General features: G+C 35.2%; 1 protein-coding gene across 1 annotated transcript in view; it reads right to left on the bottom strand.

The window, feature by feature from the left end:
* The window catches only part of GUCY1A2 (guanylate cyclase 1 soluble subunit alpha 2), a 274,966-nt gene that overhangs the window by 199,652 nt on the left and 50,077 nt on the right, over positions 1 to 25,237 (bottom strand). The window contains exon 4 of the mRNA XM_058545304.1: positions 4,060 to 4,778. Within this exon, the coding sequence (XP_058401287.1) occupies positions 4,060 to 4,778 (719 nt within the window). The remainder of the gene's footprint in view (positions 1 to 4,059; positions 4,779 to 25,237) is intronic.

Below are 25,237 nucleotides of genomic sequence, written 5' to 3'. Positions count from 1 at the left end.
TAAGCTGTCAGACAATTATTTTAACTTAGTCTTGATAATAGTATGAGCTCTTTATGGTTGAAGTCAGATTCCCCTCTGCCTCTTTTAAAAAATACATCTAAATTCATTGAACAAAGGGATGATAGAAAGCTTCATGATCAGCTGACCTCATATAAATTTATGTATGTTAAGGATGACTTGTAAAGACGTAAAAACACTAATATTAGTGTAGATTCCTTAATTTCCAAAGGAATCAATCTGAGGCTCAGAAATTACAGAGACTCACTAAGATTGTGATTGTCGCAGACACCTCTCTCCCAGTCGGTTGCCACTTCCCCCCACATCATGACCTTACAATACAGAGAAGGAAGCTTTGTGCCATTACTCTAATTTCTAACAGCCCTATCTACAAACATCATCCCTTCCATACAAAGAAGCTTTGGAGTCTATGTCAATGAGTTAGGTTTATATGACTAAGTGTCAACCCCTAAACTGCATATTGGACTGTAATAAATTTCTTCTTGAATGCACCAAAATGCCTCAAAAGATCTATGTGATAAAATTCCAAATTCTCAGAACAAAGTTAGATTTGAATGACTTGAAAGATACACAACACAAATCAATATGGATTCCCAGTTCTTAATTCCTGATGTTGAATTCATTTTTTTTTTTTAAATAATGAAATCAGGGGCCAGCCCCATGGCTTAGCGGTTAAGTGCACTCACTCCACTACTGGCGGCCCCGGGTTCGGATCCCAGGCGCACACCGACGCACTGCTTCTCGAGCCATGCTGAGGCTGCATCCCACATACAGCGACTAGAAGGATGCGCAACTATGACATACAACTATCTACTGGGGCTTTGGCAAATAAAAAGGAGGAGGATTGGCAATAGATGTTAGCTCAGAGCTGGTCTTCCTCAGCAAAAAGAGGAGGATTAGCATGGATGTTAGCTCAGGGCTGATCTTCCTCAGAAAAAAAAATAATAAATAAAAAATGAAATCATTCATTCATATTTAATGCTTGATATCTGATAAGGAAAGAAGGTGATGGAAAGGAAGTTGAGCTTAAGGAAAGATGAAAATATAGGAATTTCATATGGGGAGAAAAGAAAATAGAGAAGAATATGTGAGGCATGAATGATCACCTAGAGAAGACGTAGAAGGTGCCAAATAATGGGAATCAAAACTTGGTCAAGCCATCTGTAAGAGTTCCTTCTGCCCTCAAAACTCTGTTGAATTGAAGCCTGCCACCAATTACTCCCTCAGATGCCTCTCAGTGACATTCTTGTTTCTGGTAACCAACCTCCATGTCTTTATAACTCATTACTGCAAATCAAGATGTTAATTCTCTGAAACTAGGATGATGGCTTTCTGTTTCATTAGTGTCGCACCAAATTGCTCACAAGCATGTTCTACCTCTAGTCATATAGTTAACTATTGACTGACAACACAAAATGACAAAGATCATGGTTTAGCAAAAGCATCACAGTTCATTCTGCAAATGATTTGCTGTCATTCAGCTGCATGATTAGCTCTTGTTTTTTGTTGTTGTTGTTGTTGTTTTCTTTTTTGACCACGGGGGTGGTGGTTCATTAGCATTAAGTACACAGCCAAAATAAATTATCATGAAAGCCTTCATTGTTAGACTAAGGAATAAATATGCTAAATTATTTAAAAATAGCAATTTCTTGTCAAAACCCACTAAAAAATTAGAAACTTCAGACAACATGGAGTTATTTATTAACAAGAATAGCCATTATGGGGAAAATAATGAATATCAAGGTCAAATTTATCAACAGAATCATAATTTTCAATCCTGATTTTCTTTCTTCTTTCCATGTTTAAAGAAACTACAAAGTTGGAATTTGGCAAAAGAATAATTCAAAAATGTTATTCATCTTGTTAATACTCCATGCCACAACTTTATTGACTATAGTTTCAATTTGGGCGGACCATAGCCTCCCAAATGTCCCGCTCTGGCAAACCCCAGTGAAAAAGAAGAAATGTAAACATAAGGATGAGATGATTGCTATCCTTATTCTAACTAAAAATCTTGCCTATTGCTTTATTTTTAAACTGCCACTAACATGTTTAAATTATAATTGCATCTTCTCAATGAGCACAGTTCCTTATTATTGGAATTGGCAGGGGGCCTTGACATTTGAGTCATCATTTCATTATGTGTATTTCTTACCCTGGTATACAAGTTAAATAGAAATACAAGCCAGATGAAATATAGGGGAAAAAATCTGAAGCAGTAACTTTAAATTAAATTAATTTTTCTCAAATCTACAAGATATAGAAAGTAATTAACATTGGTAATAATATATTCTACTTTAGGCACATTTTCAAAAATATTAACTTCAATTCTAAAGGCCAAAAATGCTTCAAACCCTCTTAGCCAAATATTGTACTTCTGTAAAACAGAACTGACAGCTTTAATATTCTCTAAATTAAAAAGAATAATTCCAGTTTTAAAGCAACTACAGATATGGACAAAAATACACATTTAACAACTTTCTTCCATTCCAAAGAGCTTCAAAATGGGTAGCAATTATTGAAAGTGTGTGTGTGTATATATGCACATACATACATATATAAATAAAATATGCACATGTGAAAAACATTATTTAAAACATGATGTGTAATCACATAGAGATAATAATTCATTCAGACTAAAATATCCAAATGTGCCAAATTGGAATCTTCAGGTTTATCCTTAAATGTTTTCAAATCACTGAACTTACATGATGAAAACATTACTGAATGATTTTCCTAAATCATCTGATTTAATCATACTGAATAAAATTTGCATCATTCCATCTTTCTCAAATATTTTGTTTAAAGTTTTTCCATTGAATTTCAAAATTATAAAAATTAATCAATTATGAAACTAATGTTGTATAAAATTCTCAAAGAAGTCTATGGCTCTGCTTCCAGGAGGCTCTTTCCTCATGTATGTAATTGATCATTGCAGGCACTCCAGAATATGTATAGATTATTCATTCACTGAGTTTTTAATTGTTTCTGCAACTCTTCCTTCCTTTAGCCCAGAGCAACCTGTTCGTTTCCAAAAGCCAACATCTTTCCCACCATGCTTGGGAACAAGCTGAATAGCCTAAAAGAACTTTATTTATCTTGATACAAAATATTGAAAAGAAGCTCTACTGGAAACTGAAGGTACATTCAAATGTCTACTCTGGAAATTAACATTATTTTTCCCTTAATCACTGAAAGTATATTACCAAATTTAAAATAGTCATGCTTGATTTTTCTTTACATTTTATTATTTATTTTAATGTTGATTTTTTTCCTATAAAATATTTTACCTAAGGGAATATGTTTGTTTAAACTCAACTATTTTAAGATTTATTTCTGCTATCTTTTCATCATTTATTTACAATTTATAACCCAGATTTTCTCCAAAGGGATTCAAAGAAATTCACAATAAAGATTCCGAGTGTTCACTGTATTTCCCAAGGAGTGAACATTTTCTAAAGGAATAAGTCTCTATTCCAATACTAAAATTTAATTAGAAGAGAAGTCTTGAGATAGTCACTTAATTTCCAACTTTTAAAAAATACATTATTCTGCATATAAAAATAAAAATAGAATGTAAACCACATGTTCCTAGATTATGAAATTTAGAAAAGAACATAGTCAAAATATAGCTAGCTTTTTACCTGTATTTATTTAAGGATAAGACAAGCAAATCCCACAATGCTGAAATCAGCCTTACCATTTCTCTCATAGTTTGACTTCAGTCAGTGGAAAGATTCACGGTTTTACAGTATCAGGTTTTTAGTTAGTCCTATCATTTTTGTAATTACTGTGGCTGGTATTAATAAATGTCTTCTTTTTTATGTGCTCAAATAAATTAATGGAAGAGGCAGACACTATGCAAAATGGCTGGGACTAGGGCCAAATCTTTTTATATACATCCAGGGACCAGTAATTTTCTAAATGGCACTTTAAGCTCTCTTGCCTAAATAATTACAAGTACAGCCAGCATGTAATTTACTGAAATAATTATGTACTCTTCTAGTTCCCATCACCCACCTCAAGTCCATGGCCACTTACCTTGTCTTTATTTTCAGTGCTAGAAGCCTCAGGCTTGGTCCTAATCACAAACGGGGTGGACAGTCGCAGCAGGACCCTTTCGAAGGTGGCATTAACTTTTGGAGAAACAATCTCGAAGCAGTCACCAAACTTGAGCACTTTGTGAGTGTCGCATCGGAGCTGCTTCCTTAGGCCTTCCCCCAGCTGTAGGACTGACATGTAGGGGTCAAACATCAAGTGGAAAGGGAAGGCTCTGCAGAAGGTGTTGATGCTAATTCTGAGGTCCGCAGGAACTTGGGAGGTTCCCTGTGGAAGGTTCTTCGTGATATTAGTATTTTCACATTCTTTGATAAGGAAAGTAAGACAGCTACAATTGCCTGGGTTTGAACCATCAGAGCACAGTTTCTCATTTGCAATCTGTTCCACTTCCACATCTAGCCGATAGATCTTCTTTCCTGCAGCCTTAATCATGCCCAGCATTGCAAACCCCACAATATGATGAGGGTGGAAGTAGTGGAGCATAAGAGTACCTTCAGGAAGCTCTTTGCATAGGAACGATGGTGACTCCAGAGTGGCCTGTTTTCCAAAAGAAGTTCTAATGTGTTCCAACAAAGCATCAAAGCCATTAAAAAAGTCCTGCAACGTGCCACCTACAGCTCGAAGGACTCTCTCATTCTCATGAAAGCATATATTAAAGAACTCCTCACCAAATCTTTCTTGAATTTCCTCAAACTTCAAACCTAGAGGTAAATGGGAAGCAAATATTAGTGAAGCATAATATAAATAATTGTATGTATAGCTTTTTTAATGCTTATCAAACGAGATAGCTAGTGAGTGAAGCAAGAGAGGTATTTCCCTTGGGTCCACAAATTTCCCATATAGGTTAATTCACTCATCTTGAATCAGAGAAAATAAATTTCAGTTCATCTCTGGATGCTTCTAAGATGTTAATGAGTGTAAACTTTCCGTTTGTTGGTTTGCTTTTAAACAGACTATTTTTTAGAGCAGTTTTAGATTCACAGCAAAAAACTGAGCAGAAGTAACGATATTTTCCATATACCTCCCATCCCTACACACACACAATCCCCCTCCAATATCAACATTGTGCACTACAGTGGTACATTTGTTACAATCAACGAACCTACGCTGACGCAACATTATCATCCAAAGTTCTTAGTTTGCATTAGGGTTCACTCTTGGTGCTGGACATCTTTGGGTTTTGACAAATGTATGATGACATGTGTCCACCATTATAATATCATACAGAGTAGTTTCACTGCCTTAAAAACCCTCTGTGCTCCACCTGTTCATTCCTCCCTCTCCCTCAACCCTTGGAACATGAACTTTTTAAATGTTGCTAATCTAGCTGTTCACTTTTCTTTTCAATACCCTACTCCATATGCTGTAATTATCACAAATAATATCTTTTTCTTAATGATTTTCCTCATCATTACAGAGGACAAAAATTCATTTGTTAAGTGGGAAATATAAACCAGAGGGAATCTATGGTAAATGAGTTGGGAAAAGCGTCAGGTTATGTAGTGTAAACAGAAGCACTTAAGTTAGTAATCTCAGAGGAAGTCATGCAGGTCAGCTAGACCCCAGAGAGAGAAAGACAAAACAAGGAATTAAAACTAGGGAATGCTTTGCATTCATTCTTTTACCCACAAAAATGAGAGCTGCAAAAAATGGAAAGGAATTTCACCAGACAGAGTTAAAGGTCTGTGTTAAGTTTTCTAGTTCATATTCATTCCCAGATGCTGTAGCAAAAGGAATTCTACCTTATAGTAATGGAATTATAATGATAAACACATACACACATACATACATACATAGACATACAAACGCACAATGCATTATATAGTGAGAGCAGAGTCACATGTAATCTAGTTAAGATTCACCCTTGAGGATGATCTGAGGAAAAATAAGGGGGGAACTTACTGTCCAAAGAAGAACACAACACAAATGAAAGAATTGAGCCTGTATGCTAAAGAAAGCTTCTACACAGAGTCACTCTATTGCTTCTCCTTTGACTTTGACTGAAATCAATACATATAGTTTACATATTCATATTTTCTTGCCTTGTCTGTTCCATCTTATAAGGAGGTCCTGGCAATCAAGCATGACTGGGAAAAGAAGGGTCACTTTGCTAGTGTCCTGTTAGACTGCAAAGCAGTCTAGGCTGTCTAGGGCTTAGTTTGCTGTTCCTACCTTTATTATTCTTTAAGGGTTCTCCTCATCCAGAATTGAGGAGATAAAACAGCGTCAACAATATTATTTTAAAAATAGAGTCCAAACACATCAAATATTTTTTGAAAGCTTACTATAGAGTCTAAACATTGTAATAGCCAAGTTAAGAGGTCAGTTTGACAAAGTCCTTAAAATCAATGTGAAATGAAAAAAAGTAGAAAATTTAAGTGAAAAAGAGTCCCTTTATTAAGAAGCAATTCACATTAATTTCAGTTTTATATATTTGATGTTCAAGGCAAGCTGGGAAAGTCACCTAGTAAGATAAAAACATCACCACTCATCTCACATTGTCATGTTACGGGACTGCCCTTCAACATATGTTTCATTCACTAACAGTACTGCCAGCTGCAATTGACAATAATGGCATTTATCTGCCCAGTCCTCTGGTGTTGAAGAGAGAAAATAAGACAGATGAAGTTTATTGGAATTTGGCTCCTGCTCCAACTGCTCTGTTGAAACTGGTTTTATAATTATTTAAACAAATTTATCCCATTTTATCCTTATCTTACTTAAACTTGTTTGTTATTTTTCCTTTAATTTCACATTGTTGATCATCTCTCCCTCCTAAATCTCTCTTCTCTCTTGGCTGATAAACCATATTCTCCTGGTTTGATTACTACCTATCTGAAAATTCCTTCACTAAAACTTCTTTCTATGCCAAATCCTTACATCACTATATTGTAATTTAAAAATTCTAATACATACAAATTAAATTTATGTCCCCTCAAAGACAATCTTCTTTGTTGCTATTAAATGCTTTAATTACGAAATTCATATTAAAAACTAAATTTAGAATAAATAAAAATTCCTACAACCTGACTATATTTGCTAAACAACAAAACTCCATGTGCCACTGTCAATATTCCATGGATTGCTTCTGTACTTTGAAGAACGGTGTCTTAAAAGGACTTAGGGTCTTTATGCACAGAAGAGAAAAAGAGAATTTCTTCTAACTTGCATTTTTCATAAAATTAAACATGCCCTCACAATTATTAAGAACACAGATATTAATATAATACAGTAAGCTTATGTTCAATTTCCAATGCCAGAATCCCAAACAATCACCCAGAAAATAACAAATAAGTAAATTCACCAGAGGAGACAAAATAAAAACTACTCTGTGAGTACAGCATTCTAGCAACCAGAAATCCTTGCTGATTTAAAAAGCACTTCTGTACTTAAGGTACAATGATAGCTAATTCTCAACTGATAACACTAAGGCCTACCAGGGTACTAAAGTGACTTGTATCAATAAAGAAAAACTGAATTATGTTGAATCTTATACTCAAATACTATACATGGTAAGTCTATATAAACTACAATATTCAATTAACTAATAAAGATTTCTGTTCTCACAATTGTTAAACTGTATAAGATCAGAAAAGAAGAAAAAATTCTCAGAGTTTAAAAAATTAAAACTAAGGAAAGATCACTTCAACTTTTGCAAAATGCTATGAATCAACAGCCAAGACTTCCACCTTAAACTTTATCTCAAAATTGAGAAAGTAGTTCATCGTAGACAATTGGTACAGTTCTCACTCCCAAGGTTCCACCTACGATTGATGCAAACCCCCTACTTACAGTAAATCACTTGAAACATATAGACAATGCTCATCTCCCTATATCACAAGACGCTATGACAGCTTGACATTTGGGTCTATAAGAATACACTTCCTCAAGAGGCAAAACTTATAACAAAACTGCTCCCATTAACAGGTAAATTAAAAGTTAGAATTTTAAAGTACTATTAATTCACCTCTTAAAAAAAGAAAAAAAAGACTAGCCTAAATGCTGACATCCTTTAGCCGTAAATGAAATAGCCTGTTCATTCATGACATGGATCTTTTGCCCCTCCTCTGCTAGCTTTCCACTTCACACTGTACATTTCTTGAGGACAAGGACTTTATCCCATTTATGTCTGCATACTGGTCACTAGCATAATGCCTGGCACATGGAGACTGAGCATTCATTCATAGAAACTAAACATTCATTTAAGTATTTGTTTGATAAATACAATCAAGCTTTTAAAGCTACAGTTGTACCACATCTAAGGCCACCAAGACAACTAGACACATTTTTTTCTCTAATGGACCCCTAGAGATAATTAAACTACAGTGTGACTGAGCTACAACAGAGGCCTACAGGAGTACCACAGAGGTATGGAAAAAAGAATGTCTGATTCTCTCCTCAGGGAGATAATGTTTGCAAAGAGATTTGAAGAAAAAGTAGGTGTTCAAAAGGCCAATGGGGAAGGAATGAGCACTCAGCAGACGGACAGCAATGAAGCAGGGATGAAGCAGGTAAGAGCCAGGCGTGGTCAGGGAGGGGCAAGTAGTAAGTGTATAACGGCTGGGGACCACGGGCGGGCGGATGAGCCAGCAATTAATCAGCAGTGTAGAAGTCGGACTAAGGGTGCCAAGACCAGAGTCAAAGATACCAGCTGGAAAGATGCTGTGATGTCCTTAAAAGAAGATAATATTGACTGAATTAGGCGGTCCCAGTAAGAATGGGAACCAGAGTGCCAAGCAGTGTGCCAAAGATTTTCCTAGATTACTTCATTTAATACTTTTAAAAATTCTTATCAAGAAGATATTTTTCATTGTCCTCATTTTATAGGTGAAGAGTGTAAAGAAATTTGCCCATGTTCACACAACTGTAGGTAGCAAAGCCGGGTCTCAAAGTGAAATCTTTCTAATACCAAATCTTGTGTAATAAGCACAGTATCAAAAGAGTAAAATGTCTGTATGGAGGGAAAAACGCATGTCTTGCTCATTGTTACATCATCAATACCTGCCATTCTGCCTGGCATTGAGTAGGTGCTCAATAAATATTAGCCGGATGTTGAATGAATTAATGCATAACTGAAGTCAACAGAAAGGAGTTATAGGAGCAGTCAACAGTTACCAAATGCCTCAGCAAGGTCAAGTAAGGTAAGGACAGAAAACTGTAAATTGGATTAGTCAAAACTTTGGGGACCTTTGACAGAGCAATTTCAGCGGACACGTGGAGACAGAAAACTGAGTGTAATGGGTTGAGGAGCGTGAAAAGTAATAATTCTTCTCAGTAAAAACTAATATTTTTATAAAAATATTATTCTAGGGGCCGTCCCGGTGGCACAAGCAGTTAAGTGCGTGCGCTCCACTGCGGTGGCCCGGGGTTCGCCAGTTCGGATCCCGGGTGCGCACCGACACACCGCTTGTCGAGCCATGCTGTGACGGCGTCCCATATAAAGTGGAGGGAGATGGGCATGGATGTTAGCCCAGGGCTAGTCTTCCTCAGAAAAAAGAGGAAGATTGGCAGATGTTAACTCAGGGCTGATCTTCCTCACAAAAAAAAAAATATATATATATTATTCTAGTGTCATGCCAATCTACAAAGAAATGACTGAAGTTTATCTCTGCCTCCCAGAGGAGATTTAAGGGTAAATAGTACATATGTCTAAATAATACCAAAAAAGAAAGGCTGGAAAGAAATACCACTGCTCAGTTTGTAATTTTAAGGAAAACTGCTTTGAATCTGACCTATGAATAGAGTCTCATTTGAATCTTGGTGGGGTGAGAGAAAATCTTTGCAGTTACAGAGTACTTTACAGTTCAGTAAGTAAAAGTGTTGGGATAATAGTAAAAAGAAAGATCCTTATCAATTTTGCTTTTAATCTATGAAGGGTTAAACAGTGATTTTCTACCATTTTAGAGGCATATAATTCTCCTCCTTTTACTGCATTTGTGGCATCTACGTCCTTCTCCAAAAAAGAATACAGCATATGTCATATATTTATTTTTAAGCATAGGTGAGCTAAAATTAATTGTCCTTAATATTTTTCAAATTTAATTATATACTTAAAGATAATCTTGAACATGTGTTTCAGGACACATATTCAGATTCAAAAACAGGGTTTTAATATCTTTGAGCTAACAAAGAATTCACTAAGCATAGCAATAGAGGAAACCTTCTAACATATTTAAGATTAATTCTTGAATACCAAAAGAAATAGGTATTATTAGAAGCATAGTAAGTGCTTCAGGCACAAAAATATTTGTGATGGTTAAGTTTACAGTTTGTAATTTTGAGAATATGCTAAGGTATGCTTTAATTTATATAGGATATAAATTTTATTAGTGAGAAATGTGGCATAATGGAGATGAAGTCAAATTCTGAGTACTGGGGAATACTTTTTTCATCCAGAAACTACACCTAAAAAGTAGAGCATCATAAAAGTACACACAAACATTATCAGTTGTTACTCTTTCCTTTCAAACAGCAAAGCACATCTCTGTGCCTTTCTTCTAAAATAGCAGATATTACCTTGTATTACAGATATTTGTCTGTGATCCTTTTGGTGACTATAAACAGATTTAGTAGGACAATTCAGGAAAAATACAATCTCTAGAAACAGTATGATCTAGAATGAGAAAAAGGAACCAATGGCGAAAGGACTATAATTAAACCAATAATCAAGAGAATGTCCCCCTGAACTGTAGAAAATTCTGAATCTACTGATGGAAAAGGCACAAGTTCCAGCCAGGATTGATAAGAACACACTCACATGCACACACACAGACACAGACACACATACACGTCCAGGTACATCGGGTTAAATTACTAAACACAGAGATAAAGAAGAAAATCTCTTAAGTTTCAAGAAAGAACAAGTAATTTTGAAAAAAAAACTTTTTTAAAGAATTGTTCTTCTCATCTGCAACGCTGGAAGCTAGATGATGATGGAATAATCTATGTGTAATACTGATAAAATTTAAATCTAAGAATTCATTACCCAGCCAAGATATCTGGCAAAGATTCAGAAACTACACAAATAATTGAGAAAACACTTTAACCAAACAACAAATGGAACAGAACAGAGAAGTCCTAGTAAGGGAAGATGGGAAAGGTCAAAACATTGAGGAGCAATGAACCTTGCAATACACACACACACACACACACACACACACACACACACACACTAATGGAGATATGGATGGATGGAAGGATGGATGGATGGATGGATGGAAGGATGGATGGATGGATGGATGGAAGGATGGATGGAAGGATGGAAGGATGGATGGATGGATGGATGGATGGATGGATGGATGGATGGAAGGATGGATGGATGGATGGATGGATGGATGGATGGATGGATGGATAGATAGATAGATAGATAGATAGACAGATAGGTAGATGGATAAAGTAGGTAAGTAGATAGATCGATAGATAGATAGGTTAATACGATAATAACAGATTGTTTGCAAATTTGTAATGTAACGTAAATAAAGAATCCTGAAATAGAGGAAAAGAGAAACTACTGACAACTACAAAGTATATTTTATTCATAATCTGGAACTAAACAATCTCAGCAAAACCCGGGAGTTGGGAGGCTGGAGAGAAACAGGGAAGGAGGGGCAAAGGAGAAAAGTAACAGCATTCTAAAGATCTTTTCTAAATGGAATCTGGCTAACTAGGGAAAAAACATATTCTTACTAGGAAAATAAGAGATGTTTTGTTTCAAAATAATGAAAAAACACATGGATCTAATTTTAGTAATAGGAAAAGGAAGATAATGAAATGGGAAAGTAGAATAGCAATGTCCTATAAAGGTAAATATATGCATATAGAATTTCAACATCAAAACAGCAAAAATAAGGGAAAGAAAAAACAATGTAGAATAATTATCATAAATCAAGATGGAAGAAAATCAGTAAATTATGCTTTTCATTTAATGTAAAAAATAAATCCTCCCATCAAATGGCAAAAAGTCTCACTTCGTCTATAAGAATTGCACTTATAAAAGGTGATTTTTTAAAAAGGTTAAAAATAAGAGGTACACAAAAAAAATCCAAGAAACTACAAGAAGAAAAAAGCAAGAATGGAGGAGCAATATCAATATCAAAGATAGAATTAAGGTTAAAAGTGCTAATTGGGGTAAAGAGAGGCATTATATGACAAAATCACAATTTACAAAGAAGAACTAGGAGATATAATCTGTGTAAACCAAGCAACATTGTAGCTAAATATATAAAGAATAAACAATTAGGAACTGACTACTAATGAGTATAGGATTTCTTTATGGAGTGATAAAAAATGTTCTAAAATTGATTATAGTGATGGCTGCACAACTTTATGAATATTCTAAAAACTCACTAAAGTGTACACTTTAAATAGGTCAATTGCATGATATGTGAATTTTATTTCAATAAAGCTGTTACATATTTTAAAAATTAACAATAAAAGAACTTATGCAATTACAATCATAGTGGGAAACGTTAATACACTTCTCTCAGGATCAGATGGATCTAACAGACAAAAAAGCAACATCGTAGAGAAATTAAATAAAAATATATACAACAAAACAATTAAGAAAAAAAATCAAAATAAAATTTTAGTGGAAAACTCTAATATGCTCTTTAAAGAAACTAAAAGAAAGATTAAAAAAGCAAAGTCATAGATAAATTAAATAAATTTTAGCAATCATAAAAAATAAAAAAGTAGGGGCCAGTCCAGTGGCATAGTGGTTAAGTTCACCTGCTCTGCTTCGGCAGCCCGGGGTTCACAGGTTCGGATCCCAGGCACAGACATACACACCGCTCATCAGGCCATGCTGTGGAGGTGTCCCACATGCAAATTAGAGGAAGACTGGCACAGATGTTAGCTCAGTGACAATCTTCCTCAAGCAAAAAGAGGAGGATTGGCAACAGATATTAGCTCAGGGCCAATCTTCCTCACCAAAATAAATAAATAAATAAATAAATAAATAAATAAATAAATAAGTAAAGTCTGTGGGAAAATGAAACTAAAATCAATAAACTGAATAACAAAAGCAACAAATTCAAAACACATATGTATATATGTGTGTATGTATGTATATACATATGTATATGTGTTTATATGTATTTGAAGAAATTACAAAAACTGCTGAAGTACTTAGCCACAAAATTCCCGTAATATATTTCTAAGTAAAGATTTTGTAGATCACATTAAGCTCACCTAAGTTTAATGCCAAAACTTGATATAGTATCTAAGAGCAATTTCTCTTATGAACATTTGCTAAAATAGTAGCAAACAGAGTCTAGCACTTTATAAAAGAATATTACACCATGAATAAGTAGTGTTTATATCAGAAATGAAAAGGAATTCAATAATAGAAAATCTATCAGCATTGGAAAGGAAGAAGTAAAACTGTCACTATTTGCAGAAGACATGATGTTATATATAGAAAACCCTAAAGAATCCACCAAAAAATTATTAGAAATAATAAACAAATACAGTAAAGTTGCAGGGTACAAAATCAACATACAAAAATCAGTTGCCTTTCTATACACTAACAACAAAATAGCAGAAAGAGAAATCAAGAATAAAATCCCCTTTACAATCGCAATAAAGGACTAAAATATCTAGGAATAAATTTAACCAAAGAGGTGAAAGACCTGCACGCTGAAAACTATAAAACATTGTTGAAGGAAATTGAAGAAGACACAAAGAAATGGAAAGATATTCTGTGCCCATGGATTGGAAGAATTAACATAGTTAAAATGTCTATACTTTCTAAAGCAATCTACAGATTCAATGAGATCCTTGTCAAAGTTCCAACAAAATTTTTCATGGCAATAGAACAAAAATTCCTAAAATTTACATGGAACAACAAAAGACACCAAGTAGCCAAAAGAATCCTAAGAAAAAAGAACAAAGCTGGAGATAACACACTCCCTAATTTCAAAATATACTACAAAGCTATAATAATCAAAACAGCATGGTACAGCCACAAAAACTGACACACACGGCAATGGAACAGCATTGAGAGCCCAGAAATAAACCCACACATCTAAGGACAGCTAATTTTCAACAAGGGAGCCAAGAACGTGCAATGGAGAAAGGAAAGTCTCTTCAATAAACGGTGTTGGGAAAACTGGACAGCCACATGCAGAAGAATGAAAGAAGACCATTATCTCACACCATACACAAAAATCAACTCAAAATGGATTAAAGACTTGAATGTAAGATCTGAAACCATAAAACTCCTAGAAGAAAACATAGGCAGTATGCTCTTCAACATCGGTCTTAGCAGTACCTTTTTGAATACCATGTCTCACCAGGCAAGGGAAACAGAAGAAAAAATAAACAAATGGGACTACATCCAACTAAAAAGCTTCTGCACAGCAAAGGAAACCATCAACAAAATGAAAAGACAACCTAACAACTGGAAGAAGATATCTGCAACTCATATATTTGATAAGAGTTTAACATTGAAAATATATAAAGAACTCATACAACTCAACAACAAAAAAACAAACAACCCAATTAAAAAATGGGCAAAGGATCTGAACAAACATTTTTCCAAAGAAGATATACAGATGGCCAACAGGCACATAAAAAGATGTTCAACATTACTATTAGGGAAATGCAAGTCAAAACTACAATGATATCACCTCACGCCCATCAGAATGGCTATACAAGACAAAAAATAACAAGTGTTGGAGAGGATGTGGAGAAAAGGGAACTCGCATGCACTGCTGGTGGTAATGTAAACTGGTGCAGCCACTGTGGACAACAATATGGAGATTCCTCAAAAAATTAAGAACAGAAATGCTATATGATCCAGCTAGTCCACCTTTGGGAATTTATCCAAAGAACAGGAAAACACAAATGTGAAAAGATATTTGCACCCCTATGTTCATTCCAGCATTATTCACCATAGCCAAGATTTGGAAACAACCTAAGTGCCCATCAGTGGATGAATAGATAAAGATGTGGTATATATACCCAATGGAATACTACTCAGCCATTAAAAAAAGATGAAATCTTGCCATTTGCAACAACTTGGATGGACCTTGAGAGTTTTATGCTAAGCGAAACAAGTCAGACGGAGAGTCAAATACTATATGATTTCACTCATAAGAGGAAGATAAAAACAACAACAAACAAACACATAGATACAGAGATTAGATTGGTGGTTCTCAGAGGGGAAGGGGGGAAGGAGGAGGGTGAAAGGGGTAAAAGGGCACATGTGTACGGTGATGGATGGTAATTAGTCATTGAGTGGTAAACATGATATAGTCCACATAGAAATCAAAATACAATGATGTACACCTGAAATTTATATAATGTTATAAACCAATGTTACCTCAATAAAAAAAAAATGCACAATGTACCAAAAAAAGAGTGAATATACAAAAAGTGAAAATTAGAGTCCTGTAAATGTATTACATGTTACAGTTCAAATAAAATAAATTCAAAATATAAAAAAAGAAAATCTATCAGCATTAATTATGACACACATAAAATTAAATAAGAAAATATGATTGAATCAGTAGATTCCAAAAAGTCTGAAATTCAACAGTCTTAATAAAAATTTTGAGTAAAATAGGAATATAAAGAAACTGCTCAAATATAATAAATGCTGCTTTCCAAAAACCAGAAGCAAAGCTTATTCTAAATGGTAAAATACTAAAAACATTTCATCTAAAATCAGAGACTAGACAAATGTGCTTGCTATCACCATTGTTATTCAATATTATCTTGGAGGTTCTAGCAAATGCTACAAGATATGAAATAAAATAATTAGCATACACATTGGAAAGAAGAGTAAAATTACTTCTTTTTGCTAATGAAGATAGTACACTTAGAAAACCTAGAGTGTCTTTTAATTTGGAGGTTCTATCTTGCTTTATTCATTTTTGGATGCTCAAAACATTTGCAACATACATTTAAATTTAAAAAATTACTATAATTAATTAGAAAATATTAGAAAAAGTAGCTGAATATAAAATAAATATAGAATCAATTGCTTTTTTCTATGTTAGCAGTAAGGATCCGAAGTAGAAATGGGAATATATTCTATTCAAAGTAGCAATGAAAAATATAAAGTCATACCTTTAATAAGAATACATTTAATAAGGCAAAGAACTTATATTAAGAAAACCATAAAATCTTAACACAGAAAACAAAAACCAAACAAATGGAAAAATATTCCAAGTTTTTAGGATACAGTGACCTTGTTTTATAAAACTATCAATTCTCCCAAAATTAATATATAAATTTAATGCATTTCCAGTTATAGCTGCAACCAGACTTATTGTCAATACAGTAATTTTAAGATTCATATGAAAGAGTAAATGCTTAAAATAGCCCTAAAACTCTTGAATAGGAAGACTACTGGGGAGGAACCAAATATTAGAACAAATAAGATGCACTGTAATTAAGTTTTTTATTTCCATAGGAACAAATGAAGAAGTTACTGGGTCAGAATAGAGAATTCAGAAGTAAATGTGCATATATGAGAAATTTTAACTACAAAAGAGTATTTTAATTCAATAGGAAAATAGTGGTTTATTTAATAAATGGCACTAGCCATCTGGAAAACAGTAAAATTAAATCTCATCTCATATAACAAACAAAACAAAATTCCAGATCAATTAAAAGCTTAAAATGTAAAAGCAAAAACAATAAATATTTTAGAAGAAAATCTAGGAGACCATATGCATGCCTTAACGATAACTAGCAAACAAACATACAAAAAAGACATAAAGATATATTTGATTTTGTATGATATAAAGCTAAGCTAGAACTGTCAGAATAATGTATAGAATACAATTTTATTTCAGTAAAAATATAAGAGTGTGTGTGTGTGTGTGTGTGTGTGATGCATCTTCCCTGACATTCTGCTAGTCTCCATCCTAAATATCTCTATTTTGTTTTAGACCACCATGATCAATTGTCTAGAATTATTTCAACAGCCTCCTAACTAATTTTTCTGCCTCCAATCTCTCTGCAACCTATTCTCTATACACCCTTTTGAAATCAAAAAGCTTATCATATCATTTCTCTGCCTAAAGCCCTCCAATGATTATCCATTGCCTTTAGAATAAGGCCCAAACTCTGCAGGGCTTAATTCAGCATTTACTTACGGGCCCATCCTCATCTCTCCCAATTTCTCCACTTCACATCTCTGCACAAGCCCTTATGAACCACTCAGAGTTTCCTGAACATGCTCAACAATCTCTCCCTTACAGGCTTCTGTACATGCTAGTTTTGTGTTTTGTTTTGTTTTAATAGAATTCTGTTCTCCTGCCTAACCCACTTAGCTAGTTATCTGCTTAGACTCATCTTGCAGATCTTTACACCTAAATTACTCCAGAATGCTTTCCTTGACACTCCAAGACTGAGATAGATGCCTCTTCTTTCTTGGAGTCCAAAGCACTTTGAGTACCCTCATCCTAGCATTTATCACACAGCAGCTGGCTTGTCCACTCAACTAGACTCAACCTTTTTGAAGACAAGAATTATGTCCTGTTCACCATTTATTTATCTCTTTATTTTAAAAAAAAATGAGAACACCTGCTCTGTATCAGTCTCAGTGCTAAGCACTGGAGATGTAATGATGATCAGAATAGACATGAGTCTTACCCTTATTGAGCTATGGAAAAGATAGAATAATCCAATAATTGTACACATAATGCAACAACTGTACAAGGAAAACACATGATGATATGTGTTATGACGATAAGGTGCAGAACGCTATAAGAGCATATAACAAGGGCCTAATGTAATCTACTAGGTCAAAGAAAGCTTCCTTTAAAAATGTGACATATGTGAAAGATAAGTACAAGTCAACCAGGCAGCCAAGAAGGAGCAGACAGGGGAGGAAAGAAAACCACTCCAAGCCAAAGAAACATATAAGCAAAGGTCCTGGAAGAGAAACTCACACAGAGCTTTCGAGAAACTAAATGAAGACCACTATTGTAACCCCAATCCCTGGCACAGCGCCTTGTCTATAGTGAATTTTTTGAATGTATAGATAAAAGAATAAATCAATTAATGAATGAACAAATATACAAAGCTGTGTGTAACTGACCATATATCCATGTAAAATATATATAATATATGATGTATATATTTGATAATATATATAGTAGACATACACTCACATGTGTGTTTATGTGAGGTTTTCTGTTGCTGTTTTTCATACTCCAGTGCTCACTGGCAGGCCTTTGTACACAAGCGTGGGAAAGTTATACTAAATGACTAGTTTAATAGGTGTGAATGCTTATTATTTGACGAATTCTTGTTCCCTTGCCAACAAATAGCCACAAGTGAGAACTACGAAGTGGACAGACACAGGGCAGCACACGTATAATCAGGCAGCATTATCAGGGCTCTGTGCCATGCTTGCTATCAGAGCTGGCCACTTGTCAGGTGACTGAAGGCCCAACACATTTTCCCAGCACTCTGGCACGTTGCTGCGGAAGACACTAAGCCAGCAGTTCCGCAGCAGTGTGGTGCAGAGTCAAAGAAGGCACAGACATGAGCTAATTACTCCTTAGCTAATTACTCAAAAAGGGGAGCTACACGAGCACCTGCCTCAGCCCGGTACCTACACCTGGCCTCTGCTTCTGAAACTCGGTCTGCCACATTGTGAAAACAGGGCAGCGGCTCACAGGCTTCGGAATCTCCCTACAGAGATGTGCCATCATCATTTCTCATACCTGCCCTTTTTACCAGTCTTTCACCTGCTGGCTAAGAAGGTAGGCGAGGGAATTACTATGCAAACGCATGGATTCTTGCTTCCGCTGATGATGACCGGCCCTATTCAAATTGGAGGCCAAAATAGTGGCAGCAGGAGAGCCTAGTTTCCACAAGGGTGGATCCTCAGAGGGCTTACTCAGAGCTGTTAATCACTGCTAATGCCTCTTTAATTGCTATGCTTTTTACAATCGCTAAATTGTGATTCACCCTCCTCAACTGCTCCAACCCAGTCTTGGGAGCTGTGCTTCTATCCAATTTGTGCAGAGAGGATTAAATTTTGGAATAAAAGTTGTGTTGTGGTAAAGTAATAAAATCGATGGGAATCTGGAAATTTTTACAACTTTCGTATTGAATTAGCTAATACATAAATACTTAGCCACAGGCCTAAAATATGTGTTTCATTAGCCAAATAGCCTCAGATTTTAAGTATGACAGAAATTAGTGCATCATCCATCACGTGTCCATGATGTAGCTATTACAGTAGCTTATGACAGCATTTACAGCATTCACAAGCAAGTAATCCTCATACTTTTTATACTTCTGGAGGATGACAATACGTGATTATGCATGTTTATTTAAAAGAGAATTTGGAGATACACCATTTTGCATAATTCCAACGCACGAAGTCAACAAGTGCACTGGAACTTCACTGGTAATTCAGTCCAACCTCCCTCAAAACATAGTGGTCCCCATAGATAGTCACCCTTCCTCTGCTTAAACACCACCCACGATAAGGAGCTCCTGAAGCTTGCTCTTCCAATACCGACTATCTCTAGTAATCATTAAGTTCCTGCCTTCTTCCACTGAGGCAAAAATCTATTCCTGTAACTTTAGTCAACTAGCTCTATTATATCCTCTATGGTGATTCGAACAAACCTACCTGTTCTCCTCACAAAAATCCTTTAAAGTACCTGAAAATAGCTCTCATGCTCTCCTTTGTCTTCTCATCATGTGTTTTCAAACAACTAATTCAAAATGCATTAAAGGCAGCTCTAAAGAACTATTTTAAATAGATATAAAAGGCAGAGGCACATTAGAAAAAAGACACTTAGAGTATGTGAGATTCAGAAGGACATTACAAGTTATGATTTGGAAGGAAACAAGAAAGCAGTAGAGATATAGGAGGTCTATTTCAGATAAGAGGAGCTAATGTAAGATGCTTTTATGCCAGAGTTAGTCTTTTGTGTGTATGTGCTCTAACTCGGGAAAACAGCTGTCTGTATTCATTCCTCCTCCCTCGAGTGTACACCTCACACTGTTTTCCAGTATCATATGTGATTCATTTGCCATGCTCCATTCACATTTTTCACACTCAGTTCCTCTCTGATCATGCAAATATGAGATGTTGGGCTGGGTAGGGAAGCAATTTAGGGCTGTGAAAAAAAATATCAATGGCACATGTAGGGATTGAATGCAACACCACTGCCTCTTTTGCACCATGGGTGAGGCCACCTGAGGAATGGTTGAAGCTAGCACACCAAGCAGGGCAACTATTCACACATGTTACTATCTCCAAGTGAATCCGACAGGAACACCGAGCTATGTTTGTCATACCACACCCAGGCATATTCCACAAACAGAGTGCAAGAAAAAGCCTGAGACATGCACGAATTAACAAAAATGGTAATCTTTTAACATTGGGAGAGAAGGAGACAATATACACCTGAGTTCTTCCATTATTGTAAAGTAAACTACAATCTGTTTGGTTTCATGGTTTATTTGGTGAAAGGGTTAAGTTCTTATGAATTCTTTTAGTTTTGTAACACAGTTGTGTTCATTTTTTTTCTGTGTCCCCTTCCAGTTTTTGTACAGACCCATACATATTTTACATAGTTGGATTCATAATGTAATAATGTACACAAAAAACATTTTGTGTTTGGCTCTTTTCCTTTTCATGTAATATTTCATCTCCCGTGGATGCTGGGAGTGTCTGAAGCTGTCAACTCTAGGCTGAGTCTTGATCTGGGAATTGCCTTCAGCTGAAGAGAGCTGTCTGTCCCAGTGTCCTGTCCCCTCCCCAGGGCAGCCTGCATCCAAAGATGGTTAGTTCAGGAGGTAGTGAGCTGTAATACAAAGGCAAGGCTTCCTTACCTTGGTGGGGGGCAGTTCTGAAGTGATCAGCTGAGATATTTGTGGTGGCTGAATCTACATAGCAGTTCAACTTCTCCCATTCTACTGTCTTCACATCCTCACAGGGGACAATCTAGTAAAATTATTAAGCTGCAAACATGTGCCACCTTTCATGAAAAAGGACAACTCAGAAGGTGGAGATGTGAGCCACAAAGGATTATTCTCAGGCCTTGAACCCTAATGTGGTTTGCCTGGTTGGGTCATTGATCCTGACGGCACTATCCAATAGCATTCTTGAGCATAAATCTCCATCTCAGAGTCTGTTTCCTGGGGAACCAGAGCTATGACCACATCATAAACAATTTCCCATGCTGTAGCATAATCTTTCCACATAGTTCTCATTGCAACAGCTGTTTAATGTTCTTGTAAGCAGATTTACCATATTTTAATTGACCATTTCCTTACTTCCAACCATTTCCTTATTGGTTGTTGCCAATGTTTTGTCTCTGCATAAAGAGGATTCAATAAACATCATTAAGCCATCATTTAATGCTTCTCTTTGTTTTGAATTATTTCATTAAAAAAAATTGAAGTGTGGGACGTTACTAAGATAGAGATATGAAAGTTTTCAGTCTATTAATATTAAGGCTTTATAGATTATACTATTGTAAACATAAATTCAATAGTAAGATATACAACCAGTATACTAAGGAATTGGGACAGATTATTTTATGTATTATGGTATATTTGACCCAAGACTCAAAATAGGATGCTTGAGAGGCTCAAAGACAAAAAGAGAACAGAATAGTCTATAATTAACTTATGTAGCTAATTCTGTACTTGGCTGAGTAAATCAGAACCTACACAATGCCAGCACCCAGTATACAATAAATATTTGTTGAATATATGTATGAATGAATAAATGAATATTCAGGAAGCTTTAAATTTTAACTTAAATTCAAGAGGGCTCATTAATGTAGAAAATGTAGATAACATAGAAAATATGGACTGGATACCAAGAAGCCCTTGGCTTTAAGTTCTTAAATTGTTCCATTCCAAAGCAAAAGTGATGGTGGTGGTAACAGTGATACCACATGTGGGTATGTGTTAGATCCTCTTTTATGCCAAAGCCAGCAGAGGGACTAAAAACGAAGAGCTAAGGAGGAATAAAATAAAGTAATAACTAATAAAAGCACTCAGAGTCAACCAGAAAACAATAAGCAAAGTTTGTTATTATCACACCATGACACATACCACAAATTCATGGAAAGGAGTGACAGAGATTGGAAGATATTAGTGAAAATCCAAATATTTAAATTTGGGGCAGATGAGGATGGAGGATGTTAAATTGGACATGGTACATCTAGTGAGATGCACTGGCAGATCCTATAAACATAATATAAAAATTATTCCCTGTTCTTGTCTCTTAAAATGCCCCAACAAGAATCATTTCTCAAATCAGGCTGTTGTCTTTGATGCCTTATGAGCACACCTTGCTCATTTCAACCTGTGTCCTGTTACTCACACTGCCTCCCCTGGAATCTCCAAAAGAGAGTAGACCCCACTGGATAGGCATAAGCAGAGGGGACCAAGAGGAGGGCACTCCACTTCCTACAGAGGAGAGGGAGGAAAAAAGATGTCACATAGGAGATAGGGAATACTGAAAAACAGAAGCAGGAGAAAGGAAACTGCACAGAAGGCTGAGTTTATTCTTACAGATAATCTTAATAGGTAAGCTTAGGACTACCTGACCCAAAAGAGATATAACACAAAAATGTCTGAATTTAGAGCTCTTCTTTTTCCCATTAACTTTTATCACTTCCCCGCCAATCTTTAACTCCTAAAGAAAACAAAAGGTTCTATGAGAGAGCTTTCTTAATATTTGAAAGCAAACAAAAATGAATTATCCAAAAGGTCAACCAAATCCAGCACTTGACAGGAAAAAGATATTACAAAGCTCTAAGATCTTGAATTCACACACAATGGAAGATGCCACATTCTTTTCAAAGCGCTTATTTAGTGCACTGTAGAAAAGAGTCAAAATTAAAAGTAAAAAAATGCTGGCTTTTCTCTTCTTAGCCCATTCCCAAGTCTTGCCAGAATATTGCTGCTATTTCCTTTCCAGCTTCCAGAAAGATGTCAAAGATCAACATAGTTTGTTTTTTCTATGGCACTAACAGTGAAACGGTTGGCCTGGTGCCCTAGAAGGCAAATAGATATTTGAGATTTTTTTTAGCCTTGTGACCATGGTAACCTTGTTCTAAGTGCAAATCTCACAATGTGGGCAATCTTCTTTTTAAACAATGAGCCAATGAACTTAAATTCTGCTGTTTGCAGAACCTATACTATAGTAAAGCTTACTACTAACATCCTTGTTTCACTAATCAGAATTATCCAAGGACTTACATAAATAAGATAAGAACAAAGCCAAGTGTAGTCAAGCTCCTATGTGATAATACTACGAATTTACTCTATCCCACATTCTGTCCTACCTGCCTAACATTTGTACTAAGATGAAAACAGGAACATTGGTTTGTGAATACCGCTGTTACTCGGATTTTTTAGCAACTAGATTCATCCAATCATTTAATTAAAAATTTTGTCCCCAAACGATCAAGATCATGAGGTCCATGACAGCATGAAAGTGTATAGAGGAGTGTGTGCAGGACTGAGGGAGTAGGGAGGGAAGCTAAGAAAAAATTAGAAGACCTGAGAAGACATTTATCTATTATAATTCACTTAAACCCCATTATTTCTATACAACAATTAAGGTTTTAAAATTAAATAGATTATGTCTAAAATGAACACCTTTTTTTAAAATGATACTTTATTCCAACAAGAGAGGAACTTAATATCTAGCATGTACTGGATGCTCTCACCTGTGATTAATTTAAAAATCTGGGCAGTGCTAATAATTTAACCATATATAGTTATAGTCCTAGGGTTTCTCATCATCTTCTACACAGTTCACTTTAAATTTCTATTAGCTCAGTTTAAACACTAAACAGCTACTTAGTGTGATGTCCTGCTTCAGGTGAAGATTCTATTTAACTAATTGTACACACTGCTACATAAAGATGCAGAAAGCACTGCTACTAAATATGGAAACACTTCTATAGCACATTGCAATATTATCTAATGACTGATGACAGACTGTGAAAAATAATTTACCCTGGGTATTTAAAATGTCAGGGAAGCAATGAAAAAATCAGAGTCTACAGAAGAGATGATGTCAATGATTGATGAGGCTTTTGAGTTCAGGGAAAGTATTCGAGAAGTCCAAAAATGTCATAACATAAGAGTAAAAGGATTACAAGAAGAAAGGAATATGTCCTAGTATAGATGTCACTCACTATAGTATCAAGAAAATAGGTAACTTAAGCAATAGAAGTAGTCAGCAGTGTTATTATTTTTATTGTTCTGAAATGTATGCTTTCATTCTTGAATATTTTTCTATGTGGAAAAAGATAAAATGATCTGGAATATAGAGGAACAAATCACCTATTCTGATATCAATTGCCTTACAAAATTAGATAAGCAGAGTAGGACTATGTTCAGACACTATTCTAATTTCATCTTCAAGGTCCTAAATCAGATTATAAGTAAGTCACAAAACTTACTTATAGAGGAAAATATATTCTATACATGGGCTCCAATTGGACATCAATTATGTAGAATTTGGTGCTTTCATGGATGACATTAGGAAGAACAAAATACACATAAGTATAAAAATAGACTACAAGTTCTTAAACTCACTTATGTTAGTTATTTTAGTTTAGTTTTGGATTTTTTTTTAATTGAGGCTATGACCAAGTAGAAAAAGAAAGTCCCTTTGGACTTATGACCTATTTTAAGTATAATTTTATTCAATAATTTTTAGAAATGTTTTATTTTGATATAATTTAAAACAGAGGAAAGTTGCAAGAATAGTACAAAGCACTCCGATATTCTTTTACCAAGATCCACCAATTTGTTAAAAAAAATTACCCCATCTGCTTTATTATTCTCTCTCTCTCTGTCACACACACACACACACACACACACACACACACACACACACACACCATTTGAGAGTAAGTAGCAGACATCATGCCCCGTTACCCCTAAATACTTCAGTACATATTTCCTGATAACAAGGATGTCCCTTACATAACCACAGTACAATTATAAAGATGAGGAAATTTAAACTGGTACAATACTATTATCTAATCCACAGTTCATATTCAAATTTTGCTTCTTGTCTCAACAATGCTCTTTATAGCTACTTTTTTTCCTAGTCCAGAATCCAATATAGGATTATTCATTGCATTTGTTTGTCTTGTGTCTTTGGTTTTCCTTCCTCTAGAACAGTCCCTCAGTCTTTCTT

This window comes from Diceros bicornis, chromosome 7 (assembly GCF_020826845.1).
Source record: "Diceros bicornis minor isolate mBicDic1 chromosome 7, mDicBic1.mat.cur, whole genome shotgun sequence".
In the NCBI taxonomy this organism is placed as follows: Eukaryota; Metazoa; Chordata; class Mammalia; order Perissodactyla; family Rhinocerotidae; genus Diceros; species Diceros bicornis.
This window is presented reverse-complemented; position numbering and strand designations above follow the sequence as displayed.